Source organism: Gymnodraco acuticeps, unplaced genomic scaffold, assembly GCF_902827175.1.
Source record: "Gymnodraco acuticeps unplaced genomic scaffold, fGymAcu1.1, whole genome shotgun sequence".
Classification (NCBI taxonomy): domain Eukaryota; kingdom Metazoa; phylum Chordata; class Actinopteri; order Perciformes; family Bathydraconidae; genus Gymnodraco; species Gymnodraco acuticeps.
This window is the reverse complement of record NW_022989799.1, coordinates 7,378,853-7,395,107: the sequence shown is the minus strand read 5'-3', so window position 1 is coordinate 7,395,107 and position 16,255 is coordinate 7,378,853. Positions and strand designations below refer to the sequence as shown.

At 40.3% G+C, this 16,255-nt stretch overlaps 1 protein-coding gene across 1 annotated transcript in view; it reads left to right on the top strand.

Moving 5' to 3' along the window:
• Positions 1-16,255, top strand: part of LOC117551414 (regulating synaptic membrane exocytosis protein 1-like) — a 58,451-nt gene that overhangs the window by 32,720 nt on the left and 9,476 nt on the right. The window contains 9 exon segments of the mRNA XM_034224311.1: positions 1,891-1,968; positions 3,346-3,462; positions 3,774-3,863; positions 5,295-5,378; positions 7,384-7,449; positions 10,440-10,549; positions 11,823-11,941; positions 13,249-13,409; positions 13,852-14,063. Of these exon segments, the coding sequence (XP_034080202.1) occupies positions 1,891-1,968; positions 3,346-3,462; positions 3,774-3,863; positions 5,295-5,378; positions 7,384-7,449; positions 10,440-10,549; positions 11,823-11,941; positions 13,249-13,409; positions 13,852-14,063 (1,037 nt within the window).

Genomic DNA, 16,255 nt, shown 5'->3' with positions numbered 1-16,255 from the left:
ATTTAACAAAACAAGTTACATTTAACACGATGGCAATAGACAATATTTGTATTATATTCAACAAATAGCATTAAATCCACAAATGTGTTCATTCTATCCCACACTACTGTAACACTCAACTTCCCTGCCTGTGGTTCTTAACCCTAAATACATTTTGATTCCCACTGAAAGTGATAATCTTAAAAAATTAGGCAGGACACTTTGAATTAATAGTTTTAAGTCCAAAAATATCAAATGTTTTGCCCACATTACTTCAACAGGAAGAAAAAAAAATCTGTATATTTGAGGCAGAGGGATGGTGTGCGATCGTGTTAATAAAGGACGCTGTCTCATAGTTGGAGCTCAATGCACAGAGTAATCTACTCAGGGATAATGAAGACAAAAACATAGGGACATCAAGTAACAGCTTAACAAAATAAAAACATGTAGGTAAAGGAAAAAATGTACTTACATAGTAGGACATTATTGTTTGCTTTTATTTATTTGTGCATGCCCGACATGACACATATCACATGACCCTGAAAAGGATTTTTAACAATCAAAATGCTTAGGAAGCTTTTTAGAATACCAACCAATTCCATTGACTTCTATTTAAAGTGAGCTGGACTGTCAATGTTTTTTACTCTTACTTAACATGCATTATGGTATGGATGCACTCACAATACATGTCAGTGGAATACACATTGTTGACAGTAAGACAAATATATAACATGATCACTGACTTGACAATGACTCGTAATTTTCCCCATAATTTTGGGCATTGTGGAAAAGGTGAGGAATAAGGAAGCACAGCTTGTACTGCCACTTTAACGAAGCGTTGTTTGGGGCAATGAAATACAGTTAGATCACATTGAGCTAGTTGTTTAGTTGTATTGCTGCCTCAGATCCACAAGAGGACACTACAGGACCATGCTTTTGCATTCCAACTGTGTCTCATCCTTGGCATGCTGCTATTCCCTCTGAAGGGCTGCAATCTGTTCCCATAACGTAATACAGTTTGAGATATAAAGACTTGTCATTTAATATTTGCGTATAACATACACTGTACATGGGTTTGACGTGTGTTTTGAGCACACAGTGAAAGAGGTAAGTTAAGAACACATCCTTATGTCTCATTAGAGGCGTCCACTTATAAAACCATACCTCTCAGATTTGTATACCAGAGGTGGAAGAAGTACTCAAATCATTTACTTTATTAAAAGTAGAAATACTAAGGTGTAAAAATGCTCTATTACAAGTACAATTCCTGCATTTAAAATGTAAGTAAAAGTACAAAAGTTTAAGCATCAATATATATACTATAAAAGTAATATTATGCAGGGGGGCTCATTTAAGCATCATGTATTTTAAATGATTGTATATTTATTGATACATTAATGTGTTCATCAATTCAAGTAAAAGTGGGGTTTATTGGAATAACTCATACTACTGGGTGTCTTAACTTATAATAATATATGAACATATACTGCAATTGTTTGACTTACTATAGTAATTGAGTAAATAAACCTGTTCTACACACACTGATGTGTTAAAAGGAGGTATGTGTTTTTAAGCGTGTCAGTAGAGATGAGGCGGCTTTTGATGCTTGTATGCTGTCATGTAGTGCTGTAGCTGCACTCGCTTACACTGCAAAAACCTACAAGCTTAGCCAGTGATTTTGCAAGAAATGCACTGTTAAGAAACATATCAGACGACTGTGAAATAATAATAAACGTACCTTAAAAAAAGCTTTACCACATAATGCGTAAAATCACTGGATAAGCTGGCACCTTTTTGACCTACAAAACGTTCTATCCGTGCAAACAGTTCCACAGACGTGTTTTCTTTCTCCTCTTCCATCCATTCCTTCCACTTTCCCACTTCTGTCTGCTGCATGCATGCTAACACCAGAAGATCTACTAGGCACAATAACACACTGCCACCTAGGATGCCCCTTATGTTCAACGGTATCCACAAACGCACCAACAGGTAAGTCCATAGGCGTGGGTTCAGTATGCTTCAAACAAACAAAGTGGATATACCTAAACATGTTTTGCTCTGTGTTCCTATCTCAACATTGTCTTTAAACAATCTCCGTAATGTTATTTAAAAAGGAGCAAGATAATAGGATGATGTTCCACCAGCATGTTTTCTTCGTCAGTTCGGTAAGCCAGACAAGAACTACACATACTAGTAATAGCCATGCATCTTTGGAACCATGCTGATACAACAAACAAACAATATATATATCTAAAGCTGACCCAGAGAGACCTAACCTCAAGCAACTAAAACTAAAACTGTCCATGGAAAAAATGATTGAGACTTTTACTTCCAGAACCAGAGGTGCCTGATGCTTTGTCTCATGGAACCAATTGAGAAGCCGTCACGGGAAACTGTTTAAAAATGGGCAGCAACCTTCGAAATAATACTTAGCAGGGATTGGATTGACCATCCGCCAATCAGGTCTATCATAGTCTCACTTCGCCAAAATCAACTTTGGCGGTGGCCTTTAAGATGTTCTTTTCCACATAAACCATGTCCTGGGCTGCGAGTAGCTCATCACAGGATTCTGATTGGTTTAAAACACTGTTGGTATATTACTTGAAGCCTGACAAGATGCATTTTTTTCATGTGATCTTTTGATAGTACCATATATGGTAACCCAAAGATAATTCCTTCCAAAACTTCTGCCATTATTGCCTTTTGTCCAGCCCAATCTCTCTATCAGAATCTGGGGGTTTTCCGTACCTCTAGATTTGACTTAGGGAAATAAGGTTAACTGGGCACACTTTTGGACAGTTGCTTCTCAAAGGAATGATCTGAAAGAACACACACAATAGTGGGGAGGGAGGCTGTGGCACAGTGGACTAGTGCGTTGGTGTTTGGATCAGGGGAGCACAGGTTCAAACCCCACTGCAGTCAGCATGTCGTTGCGTCCCTGGGCAAGACACTTCACCCCAAATTGCTCCTGTCGGGCGTCTAACAAGTAACATGTAATGTAATAGTGACAGGTGTACATTAGTTGTCAAAGGAAGATCAAACCCTTCCAATATCCTGTTCTCAACACCAACATTTCTGCAAGCACATTGTCTGAAGCATACTGAGTCCTTTATACATTTTGTGGTGCCAGTGTGATTTTGTCCTATACCTGTGGAGAAGCACGTAATGATGTTGTCGTAGTAAATGCAAATCATCTCCAACATTAGAGTTAGCGTATCTGCTTACATCTGGGGACTTCCTTTTATGTGAGTATGTTCTGCAACAGCAGGAGCTTCACAGATCAGATTACAATCCACGCTTTCTTTGCTTTATTTTTGTTTCATTTGATAATGCATGCTATTATTGAAATCTTCGTTTTGTGACTAGTTCCACGCTGTCTGCATGTCGAAAGATAAGCTCTGTTGTGGGATCGCACATGGTCATGGCAACACGCAGCTCCATTACTCAGCGCGTTGTAATGTTCACAGATGAGGTGACCATTAGGTAAGACACACACATACATGCGTACAGATTATAATTGAATGGGTAGCCATTTAAGTGTAAGCCATGCCAGGCTGTAGAAAAGTTATTTGCAATCAAAATCCAAGTATCCACTTTACCCCATCATCACGACTTCCTGACATCCTTACGTCAGTCATGGTTTTATCCAAGCATTATGATTTTGGGACCCTACCAAGATTTATTTTAATACATTGATTTCTGTTTGGCCATTGTTTTTCTCTCTGTGTTTGTTTCTGTCCTCTCCTCCTGTCTCCTCCTCCATTGGATGGCATGTTGTGCTCTCGTGCCTCTAGTGATCTGCAGCCTTCTCTGGACAGGGTTAGGAGCGCTAGCGCCAACTGTCTGACTCCAGACAATCATGCCCCCTCACCAGAGACTGAAAGGTACCAGCCTCTGCCCCCCCCCCCCCCCCCCCCCCCACACACACTCCTGTAGTGCTCCAGTCGATCTTCTACCTTTCCTGGTCTTTGTAATTATTTTCCATCCGAGTTGTCCAACTATAACTGAAGATTAAGCTTCCCCCTTACTCACGCTACCAAGACCCCATGGCTGTACAGAAATCTGGCATTTCTGACATTTCTGAGTGCGAGGAAAACTAAAACACATTGACATTTATTTTTGAAATACCTTATGTGTGGACTACGCCTGTTATTCCAATCTGGTGTTTCATCCTGAAGCTCCCATGTTTTGCCACAATGTTGTGTATGAAGGTGCAACGATTTTCTAAAACTGACAGAATTAGACAATGAATGAGCAGATTTATAAGAACACTTGTATTTAGAATTACTCTTCTCTCGAGAGATTTTCAAATCTTCTTATCATTGAAGAAACACTATCAATAAATGTTGGTCCATTAATAATTTGGCCCTGTGACAACAGAGTCGGTGCACCTCTTCTTGTACACTAATTACTGTATCTTCACCAACCAGCCTACTACATGCTGCTAGTTTTACACTGTCCAGGCCTTCAGTGGAATCCCCCTTTCACCACTGTGTCTACATTGTGAGCTTCACCTCTTAATAATAACAACCTGCATAACTATTTCCAGTGTCTTTTTAAAACAACTGTAAATGAACGCTCTCCTCCTCCACCATTATCCACAATGTCATTATAATACCTTGAAGGAAATGCTTGAATTTATCAAAGTTTATTATATGACAATCATCACATGCTTTATGTATGACAGAGTTGTTCATCCCTGCAATCATCCATCCTGTCCACACTGGCCATGAAGTGATACATTTGTAGTGTGACTACAGTGTAGAAGATGTTGCTCAAAAATCGTATTTCTATCCTCCGTTCATCTTCATCCTGGACGTTGCATGTAGGTTTTTTGATGGGTTTCTTTCTGGCAACAAATCCACATGCAACTGCTAGGACAGTTTTTAAATGTTTCTGGATCAGCAGGAAAAGACATACAACAAATGTTTGCACTAAGATTTAACTGTTGGATCAGTTATTTCCTGGGAATATCCTTGAAGAGTTGGTGGATACCAACACCAAACTGCAAGGGAAGGGAATGTTGGACTTTTATTGATTCTGTGGACAAAACTCTAAATACAAGCTAATATTGCTCCATGTCTGCAGGGTGTATAAATAGGCATATGTTTGCTAACACGTTCATTATTTTCACTTTATAAGGTGATTGTAAGTCAGTATTTTGCTGCCCCCTGGTTGCCAAAAATAAGGGTACCCATGTCAGACACAAAAATACTTTACTACATACCCAGTAATGAAATGGCATGGATTTCTGATTTGCTAATGGCTTTCTGATTTGGTCATATGGTTGATATATTTTGTATGTGTACATGTAGAAAATCGTTTTCCCATTCCCTGCCCCGGAGACGTCCAGCGAGTCCCAGGATTCTTATCCAACATGCTTCCCCTGAAGATGACAGGTACCCTTTTGTGGACCGCAGCCGCTTCCTCTTAGAGCTTGACTAATGCCTAAAAATCTGATGCCAATTTTGAACCATTCCCAAGTGTTTTTATGAATTACGATTAAATGATAATTTCTTATTATTACTTGGCAAATAACCGTTTAGTTTGTCACCAATTCCTAATTTTTTTTTCAGTAGGGTTATAAGGGTTAACCCTATCCTCTAGGCTTAGCATTATTAGGTTTAGGCAGATGTCAAGCTCTACCTCGTATTTGCAGCTAGCGCTAATCTCTTTGCTGCGTTTTCACATTTCTGATTAGCTGGTTGTGAATTGGCACCCTTACATTTTCCAATCTTTCTACTCTTCTCAAAATGTAGTGAGTGACATTATCTTGTATCATATCTCATAGAGCTAATAAATGAATACCTCATTTTGGTTGGATTTCAGTACTTAAGGAAAGTGGCTGATTTTCTAATTTTCGAATGCTTTACATTACATTGCATTTAGCTGACTTTAAAAGGAATAGTTTGACTTTTTTGCTTGTTCACTTATTAGTGAACATTATAAGGTTCATACCACTCTTATATTCGTTTGTTAATATGAAGGAACAGCCAGGAGAAAGTTAGCCTCATTAGCATAAAGACAACACAATTATTAATCAACTAGCCTGGATCCTTTAAAGATAAACATTAATAAACAAAACATAGCATGTTACCTGGTGATCTTTGGAAGAACTTTTGGGTAGATATTGTCACCTGGAACATGACTATCACGTTTACTCGACTTAACGCTAGGCTAAGCTAATATCGCTTAACTTTAGCGTCATATTTAAAAAATATACACTGGTGGTATCAATCTTCTCATCTAAGTCTCGCCAAAAAGCCAAAAAGCTGTCAAACTATTACTACTTGAACTCGCTCAGGGGCCATACACGTGCAGCACTCTAGGCGGGCTCATTTCGGTTTTCACTTTGTTTTTCCAAATACAAGATAATATCACAAGCTACTCTTAACTATTTTCGCAATTTAGCTTCCTGTCGCAACACCTACACTTCTGGTTTGTGGTTCATTAGCAGGACACAGTGAAAGTGACCACCATATGCAATGTTGTAAACAAGCTTTGTTTCATACTTTGTCACTCGCATTGTGCAATGGTTGCTTGTATTTCTTGGTTTTTCTGCTCGTGGGTGTTGTTTATCTGGTTTGTTGCAGAGTTCTAGCCAAGGTTTTCGTCCCTGGTTGTGGTTGTTGTTGCCGAAGCTTTGTCTTGTTATTTTTCTATGGTGCCTTTGAGATTTTGGTTACTGGTTCTTCTCTTCTGAACGTAGTAGATTGTACTGGTTATGGTGTTGAATCCCGCCTTGTTAAGTTTGCTTCCTCTCTATGGGTGTACTTTTTGTCCTAGGAATTGCATCTGCAGCTTCTGTGTGCTCGTTTTTCTCTCAGTCTTTAAGTCACACTTTTTCAAGGCTTAGTGCTCGGCAATGAACTCATGATGTCCATAATTCATATGAGGTGTGTGTGTGTGTGTGTGTGTGTGTGTGTGTGTGTGTGTGTGTGTGTGTGTGTGTGTGTGTGTGTGTGTGTGTGTGTGTGTGTGTGTGTGTGTGTGTGTGTGTGTGTGTGTGTGATGGTGCATGTATCATCCTTGTCATCTTCATGTCCATGACTGGAGAATATGGATGCTACTTCCTACTCAAGAGACTTTAATTCACCTCAGTACAAAGAAGAGGTACACACTCACTGACATGCACACACACACAGTCACAGTTACAGATGAAGCACGAGTGTGTGACACCTCTTATTCATATCACAATCACACCATCCATCACAGCATGCCTCCTATTTCCTGTTTTCCAGATCATAAACTTGTAAGGCCAATGACAGCCCCCTGACAGAGTCTGACTACTCTAAATCTAAATGATGTATCCTCCATCATGCTCTCTGCCATCCTCTCATCCATCCATCCATAATTTGTTTTCCTTTTGTGTATTGTTCCCTTTCCTCATCCACCATTCTCCAGGCAGCCTCGGACCCTGGAGACACCCGAGTATAACACTCTTGGCAGGAATCTCCCTATCAGTGGCAGGTAAGACATGTACTGTAGGCTCAGCACATGTCAAACATTAGTGTAGGAGGGCATTGACGGGAGCCTGAAATTACACGACCAACAAGAAAATAATTTTAAATAAGTATATGGTAACCTTTCAAAACAGCAAAAATTATGTTTTATTAAAATGGCAGTTTAACCCCAAAATCAAAAATAGAGCAAAAATGTTATACACATATTCTTCCCATAACCTTCATCAGTCTAGATTGTCTTGGTGTGAGTTGCTGAGTGTTTTAGATGTCAACTTCTCTTCAATATGATACAACTAAATGCCTCTCAGCTTCTCTGCTCGAAAACGCCCAACATTTGATACATTTTAAAAACTCAACAGCAATGTCTCCTCTAAATTGTTCTTCTACTACCCCAATAAAATGCAGAAGTAAGCGTGCTCCTGCTCAGCTAGCTAACATTACAGCTTAGTCAAGAAAGACGCCATTGATGTTTTGGCACTGTAACAAGCCTCTCCTCTATTAAAAGATGCTTCTTTCTTCCGAGTGCTTTTGTAGAAACTAAACAGTTGTTTTTTTGGGTAAACAGTTAATGGTTTCTGGAAAGTTCCACACAACTTTTTAGAGAAAGACGCTGTCTGAAATTGCGTACCTTTGTACTTACAATGTAAGGCATGGCCAAATGCAGTGCATTACTAGTACCGGGATGATGCTTTCAAAATGTTAAATGTGGATCGCTGAACGATTCTAACTCTCAACAACTGCCATCTTGGCTATGTAATGGAAGTTAGGCGACCAGCTGCGATTGGTTGCTACAGTAAACACAACACTATACAAATAAAAGTTAAATATGTGAGTTTATTTCACTATTAACACACACCCCTAACGCTCATGCACCTCTATACTGGTGTTGAAAAGAAGCCGCCGTTAATTTTATAGCGTAACGATTGTTGCTAGCTAGCCAGCTAGCTAACAGCGGTGATAGTCAGTTCCGGTGAGGGCAAAGCAGCCATGTGCGAAATGTATTGGCAATCCATCCATTAGTCATCAAGACATTTCACTTGAATGTCACGTGATTCGGATGACTTTTTTTATTTATGTGTTCTGTCGCTTTTTTGTCTCCTCGATCCCATCTTTCTTCCCCTGCATGCTGCTGCTTCTACACTGTATTACGGGGCTTTGGGTTTGTATGGCATTTGTGTGAATGTGGGTGTGTGTGTGTGTTTGTATGCGTTTACAAGAATACAGCCCACATCCATCTTAAGGGTCTCCAGAGGAAAGAAGGCCCCACTGCTACCCCTTGGTAAGGGGGTTCCCTTGAACTGTTGCCCTGAGTCTAACCCACTGACACCGAGGCAGCTGATAGTAGACACTGTGGTGGAGAGGAACCAGACATTGCTGCTCTCTCATTCATTCATACGATTACCTGTTTGTGTTTCTGTGTGTTTCTGTCTTTGCCACATCACAGCCTCGGGCTCTGCTGTTGTTGTGTGTTTGTTTATTATTTTGTATGTGTGTTTTTTTTTTGGACTCTCAAAGTCATTGTCTAGTCATTTCTGAGCTGTTAGGTAAGTGTTGTGTTTTCGCTAAATCCCTGTTTTTAATATTTTGGTTTGTTTCAATATTCCTCAAACACCATTATGATTTTTTTTTGACATAATTCATACATTTGCAGCAGTAATTACATTTTCTATCCTATTATTTGTAAACTGCCAATTTTGAAAGTAAGTTGGTTAAAATAGAGCTGTTGGTGCGTCGAAATTAAGTTGGAAGAAAAAGACTAATTATACATTTATCAAGAACATGCAGTTGGATATGATTGGAGCAATGTGTTACATTTTTAAAAACTTTTTATAGACTGAACTATGGGACAGGTTTTCTGAACAACCCTTGTTCTTGAGTGTGCCATATGAATGGCACACAGTGAATGGATGTGTGCAGAGATGGTGGGATTTGTTCTGGAAGGCTTTCACCTTTGCTCTGTGTTCTTCCACCGTTACCTCATTCACACCAACGGTGTTTCAGGGCCGGTTCTGAGCTGGAGCTTGAAAAGCACCGGGTTTTCCTGTTCACACCGCAGCGGAGCAGCCTCTTAGCTCCGGAATCCGGTTCATTTCGAGCACCAAAAATTGTCCCGCCAGAGCAAAAGCACCACATACGTCACGCTTACGTCGAGGCGGGGGCAGGGGCGGGATCAACTCCTGAACAACAACAAGAAGCTGGCGTTTTATCCAGTTTGTACACAACGATGGAGAAACTTAACAAGCAGCAGTGGTCCACTGAAGAGACCAGCTACCTACTGGGAATCTGGTCTTCTGAAGAGGTACAGAGGAAGCTGGAGCACAATCGGATGACGGTGTCAGCTGTGAGGGGTTTCCGCGTGGTTTGGCTTTATGAAGCAGGCACGCAAACGGTTACGTCATGACGCAAACGATGACGCAATGACGCACCAGTCGGACTCTGGGCGGTGTGAAAAGAGCCGGAGCTAAACCGAAGAACCAGTGCTGAACCTGAAAAGCTCTAGCACGGAGCTTGAATCGGAGTTGTGTTGGTGTGAATGAGGTATAGGTCAATCTTTATTTGCTGCTCTTTCTGCAACAGAATCCCTCACTGTAAACTTGAGGGAGCTTCACTTGAATATGTTGTTGCTAGTAAAATATTTTAGCAGTTATTTTTGTTCCTAGTCACATTCTGTATCTAAACATCCTAAGACGATAATCATGACATGACAGCAGGTTCCAGCAGCTGTGTTTGCTCAGCTTTTGTTCTTTTTTTTTTGTGAAGTTCAACCAAGTGTAATGTCAAAAATGATGCTGTCCGTATTGAACTCAAGAAATGTGAACTCTGACCTGCCTTGTGCCACAGTGTTCACCCTTTATATTAACATTAAGTTTATTTTCTCTCTCCTTTTTTCATTATTTTTGTACTTGCTTTGGTTCATTCTCCGTCTCTCCCCTATCTCCATCTCTCTCCATCTCCCCCACCTTCTGTATGCTTTGCCTTCACGTTATTTTGTGTTAGGGGGCATCTCCAAGGTGGTGCGTCTCTCTCCTCCTCAGTGACGTCCTCCTCAGCCCGCAGAGTACGGCAGCTCCCACAGCTCCCCCCTAAGAGCAGCAGCGTAGAACAAGGTATAGTGATTTTATGTGTGTAAAACTGTATAAGTCTAGGTGCCGGATACTTTGTACATCATCTTGTAAAGCGTTGAAAATGACACACAATGTGCAGGTACGTATTTGTTATCCAGCCCTGGTTGCAGTTAAGCAAACGGCAGGCCATGGCTATTTAACATTAGATTACAATCATATTTAGAATAACTGTAGGCCTACTACAAAAGAGAATCAGGGCCACATGTGAAATTAAACTCAGAATACTGACTTTTTTTCTGGATGGCAACTTTAAACTAAGAATTCAGAATTGTTGTCAGAATTCCAACTTTAAATTCAGAATTCAGAGAAAATATAATTTTGTCTTTTTCTGTCTTTCTCAGAAATATGACCGTCTTTCTGAATTTCAACTTTAAACTTAGAATTTTGAAAAGAAATGTCATCATTCCATCTTTCAAATCAGAATTCAGAGAAAAAAGAATTATGACTTTTACTATCATTTTTCTCAGAATTCAGTCCTTAAATTCAGAATTCTCACTTTAATCTCAGAACTCAAAACAATTATTCACTTTTGGTCAGATCTCAAAAGAAAGTTTGCATGTGGCCAGAATCCTTTTAAGTATGTAAAATCTGTAAGGTTCCTGCATTTAATTTGGTCCCATTGCTCGATGCTACTAACTTGCTAGCTACTGTAGCATCTGCAAATGACTTTATTACTTACCATAACTTTATGAGCTGATGTTATGAAGCAGCCCCAACAGAACCATGCTGTGTAACCAATGAACAGCTAGCCGGCTAACCTAATCTTGGTTTAGCTTACTGTTAGCTATTTTGCCGCTACTGCCTAGCATCGCTCTTTGCTACTGCCTAGCATCGCTCTTTGCTAGTACAGAGCAGTAGTTGGTTATACACTTTTGCTTTGTACGGTTACTGTTGGCTAAAATAAAACACATGCTTGTATCATGGATAAAGTTAGCTGCTGAATCAATTTAACAAGCTAGCCAGTTAACGTATCCCCCTCAGACAGTATTTTGATTTGTTAGCTGCACACTTGTGGCACTGTAGGGGAGCTGAAGATCATCTAGGCATTCAAATCACATCCTTTGGAGATTCCAGGCTAAAAAGTCCCAACCATAGACTGTATATATAAAGGGGGTCCCAACTCATACACAGAAATCAGTCCACAGGCTGATAAGCAACCAAGCTTTTTCAGGACGGACTGTTTAAGTTCTGCTTACAGGGCTATTTTACAGTGAAGTGTCTGTTTGAGTGTATTGAGTTTGTTCTTATTTCATAGCCCTGGTAGCAGAGGAGTGTGTTCGACAGCTCCAGATGAGGGTTCATTCCAACCGGGTGTCAGCTGCCACCACCTCCAGCCAACAGGACCTGGACCGATCCCTCAAGAACAAACGGGAGGTGGGCCACCATTTTCCTTTATCACTCTAAAAGCAACTCATCAGGGGAATGGATGGGGACAATAAGGGTTCCAGGCAGTGAGCTTCAGCTGTAATGTTGCTGAAGTACATCGCAGTGAATTGCATTTACTGTCTGAGTCATAAATTATCTCACAGTTATGGGGAAGACCACTCAACGAAACACATTGGTTCCAAGTGGGTAGCCCCTTAAGAATGCAGAAGTGTATAATCCATACTTGCTGGTTTTCTTTCTCTAATTTACTGTATAGCGAACTAACAGTGTAATGGCAATAACGTGACTGTCAAACATTTGCATGCGAGTGGTTTCCCTTTTTTGTATGCGTCGTGTCAGTGCTGTCTTAGTGATGCATTACTACAGTAGGCTATTACAACTGTCAGCACAAATGGACTGAACATGTCAGGGATGAATGGATGGCTGATAAAGATCTACAATAGCTTTCTGTTGTAAAATCCAAATGTTTGCATTACAGGGTTTGTCCCATATAAATGTCACGTAAGAAGAAAACAGTTTTGCATTTGGAACTAAAAATCTACTGGGCTGGATCCAAGAACCGCACACTTTATTTGCAGGGTTATGAAACTGAGGAGGGATTGACATGAACAATAACAGTTCATGGCGAGTACGGTGAAGAGAAGGGCGTTTTTACAAGCAGTAGAGCTGATTACCCAGGTGTACAAAGACGTATTATATATGTTTCCTCCATAGTTTTAATGAAAACTGAACTGACCGTTCGGAACAGCAGCACAAGCCCTTTTTCTGTTGTTATTTTGATACTGGTGTAATCAATAAATATAATTGTCATATCAGATTATCACAAGTAAGATCAAAGTGAAACATATACAGGTAAAGTAAGCCAGTAGAGAACTCCAATTGCCACAATGGTTGCAACAAGGCTGGAAATCTTGTTATTGATTTGTCAGACTGCCTTTGGTGGCTTTGCTAACATCATCCATCAAATATGAGAGAAACTTATTTGCTATAATGTCAAACATTGTACTTCAACTGAACCAGAATATACATTTTTGGGGAAACATGCATCTGGGGACTTTAGTTCTGCGACAGTCAGGCACTGAATTACTACTTTAAACCCGCAGCTGTCGTTAGCAAACGGTAGGATTAACGCTGGTGGACCACAAGTGGCGTCCCACTCCAGAACTAGAACAGAACTAATTTCAGTGGAAAAGGGGTGTGAGTGCCCTGACAGTTTGTTTATTTAATTGATTCTTTGTGCATGTATTTGCGTATCTTGTGCTAGCAGCATTTAGCATCATTTGTGTTTCCTGCAGCTCTACAAGGACCAGAGGAGGAGCAGTGAGAACGTTTCCCATAGGTCCTCAGACAGTGATGTCAGCGACGTGTCAGCCATCTCTCGAACCAGCAGTGCCTCTCGCATCAGTAGCACCAGCTACATGTCCATCCAGTCAGAGAGACCGCGGGGACGCTTCAGGTGCGCACACCTTCTCACTCACCAGGGACCTGTGTTTGAAAAGAGACTTTATCTGATAGAAAATATGCTGGCAAGGCTATGGGACAATGTATTACTGATGGCTGCTCAAACAAATGAGCTTTCCCTTCTTTCTTATAACTTTCTTTCTGAAAGACACGTCCAAACACACGCTTCTCCTCCAAGTTAAGTCGCTAGCGCTTTTCTAAAAAGTTGAGATATTTTCAACTCGGAGCAGCTGCTGTAAAAAGGCAAAGTGTTCAGAAAAAGTAGTTTAAAGGCAGACATTTTCTCGAGCCAATTTCATACGACAGCTCACTCACTCAGAAAAAGGCACACAGGCCCTTAGATTCTAACTTTTCTTTTTGTGTGGTCTTGCTTATGTTAACTTGAATTAATTCACATCAAATTAACTTATTTTTGGGTGACATTTAATGATCAGCAGGGCCATGCGGGCAACGGGCCGCCACATGATGAAGAGCACCAGCGTGAGCGGAGAGATCTACGGCATGGACCATGCCGACGGCAGCCAATCAGACACGGCGCTCGGGAGCCTTGGGAGCGGACTCAAGAAGCGGCGCTCGAGCCTCAGCCAACGTGTTGTCGCCATCCTGCCATCGAGACGCAGCCGCAGCACCTCGCAGCTCAGCCAGACAGGTGAGAGCACTTAGACTAATGCCTGCAGAAACAAATAACATACACTAAAATATATTGTACAGCAGAAACAGGTCAAATGTATCCTGCCTAGCATAAACTACATTACACCACCAACTGTTTGCCCCTTTACGGAATGCCTCTTGAAGTTGTTGCGTGTAACATTCATCAAAGGATCATCACCACTATAATAGTAAGGACATTATTGTGCTTACCGTAAATAAGTAATACAAGAAGCCAAGAAGATTGGCAACCAATGACATCTATTCTGTATAATATTGAGCGTTAAATCACCTTCTTTGCCTTTGGAAGAAGACAGACGAACACAAAGGTTCATATCAAATATTTATTAAGTTGGAGCAGCAAGGCGATCGAGTGCCTTTATGTCAAATTCAATTAGTTTAAAATCATTCAGATGGCCTATCCTTTTATGTGTTGAAAAATAAATAAACAATCTCAGGGGGATAATTGTGGCTGTCAATTACAGTGTCTGTTTCGATATTACCTTTGGGTGGGGAATACTTAGTAACACTAATGGGTAGAAAAAATGTCTAAAGGAAGCTGGGTTTTACTGCTGTGACTGGTTGAGAGTTCCTAAAGTCTTATGGTGTAAAGACTGCACAATATGTTGTTTCAGAATCGACGTGCTCATTTCAATAGTGGGTTTTTAGCAAACTCGAAGACGTCATGCTACAAATGTAGCTGCCAAAAGGGAAGCTTGCAAGGATCCGATTTTCCAAGACCAATCCATTGTTTCCCATTAATTACAGCTTTCTCAATGGGAGGAACCTTCAAATCCTCTTTTAACTACACCGTGCGCCAAATGCTACTCCTTCCACATACTAGAGACTTCATTCCAACTTTAAAATGATCACAAGACATTCAGCTATTCCAATCTTATTCAGATTTGTGATATATTTTACACTATTTGAGATATTTAACTTAGTTTGGAGCTTGGTAAAGAGGCCTTCTTCAGATTGTAACATTAGTGTGTATTGTGCAGCTCGTTAAGGCTAGAGTGCTTTGATCTCAAAACAGAGAGCAGGAGTGCTTGAAATTCGCTCAAATATTTTTTGCAAACCTGCCATAATTCCCAAACCCTACACTCCTTGGACATATTCTTTCATGAAAAACGTAGGAAAACCTCTCCTAGGTTGGAAAATAAAAAAATGTAAGCAAAATAATTAAACAAAATGCCTCTTGAGGGCATGAAGTGACAAAAACGTTCAACATGTCTCCATTAAGGCCCATTGTAAATACAGCCTGCTCTTTCCTCACAGCAGCAGCCGCACACCTTTAGTTAATCTGCCAAAAAGGCCACATTATTGACCCGAAAGTACACAAAAAGCACACTTCAGACGCTCGTCAGGATCCTGAGATGCTTCACGCGTTGACATTTCACCGATATCTGCTACGGTTCTTCAACAAAACGTTCAAATGTAAGAGGTTTATTTCTCATTCAGAACAATGGAAAGGCTCTCCTCTGACTGATTACTGCACATCACCATGGAAACCTTTGATCTCTGGGCTCACACAGGTGTTATGATTATTTGTTATGATTAGGTGCTCAGCACAGAAACAAACACTGACAAACAGACTGGACTTTAACAGACTGTCTCAGCCTATTCTTTTCTGTCTGATGGAGACTTCATACAGACCTCAACATGTTCCACATATTTTATACATTATTAGTGACGTATGGTTTTAGTCAAAAGGTTTGCAGTCAAAATATTCTGCTGCTTTCCCAAGCCTTTTTACTTTATTTTCTCTTCTTAATACACATTCATTCACTACTACTTACATCTGATATGTAACTCATTCAGCCTATTTTCAGCTGCAGAAACCATTCAACTATTACATTATTCAGCTATTTCAGGACATTGAGGCTATACATGTTGTTGTTTATACCTTTTTTAAACATTTCTTTTAAATATTAAGCTTCTTCACTATTTTTCCTCCTCTTCCAGTTTAACATTTCACTTTCAAGTTTTCAACAAAGTCATTGCAATGCTTTTGAGCTGTAACAATTTGATTCAAATCATTTCACTTTTCTGCATTTCTCCGCTAAGTTCAGCAACACACTAACTTGTTTTCTGTAGCTAACAGCAGCTACCATTCAGCTAGCAACATATTCAGCTTTTTCTGCATTTTCAGCTAAATTCAGCCACAAATGTTCTCAGTTTACAGCATTCGCA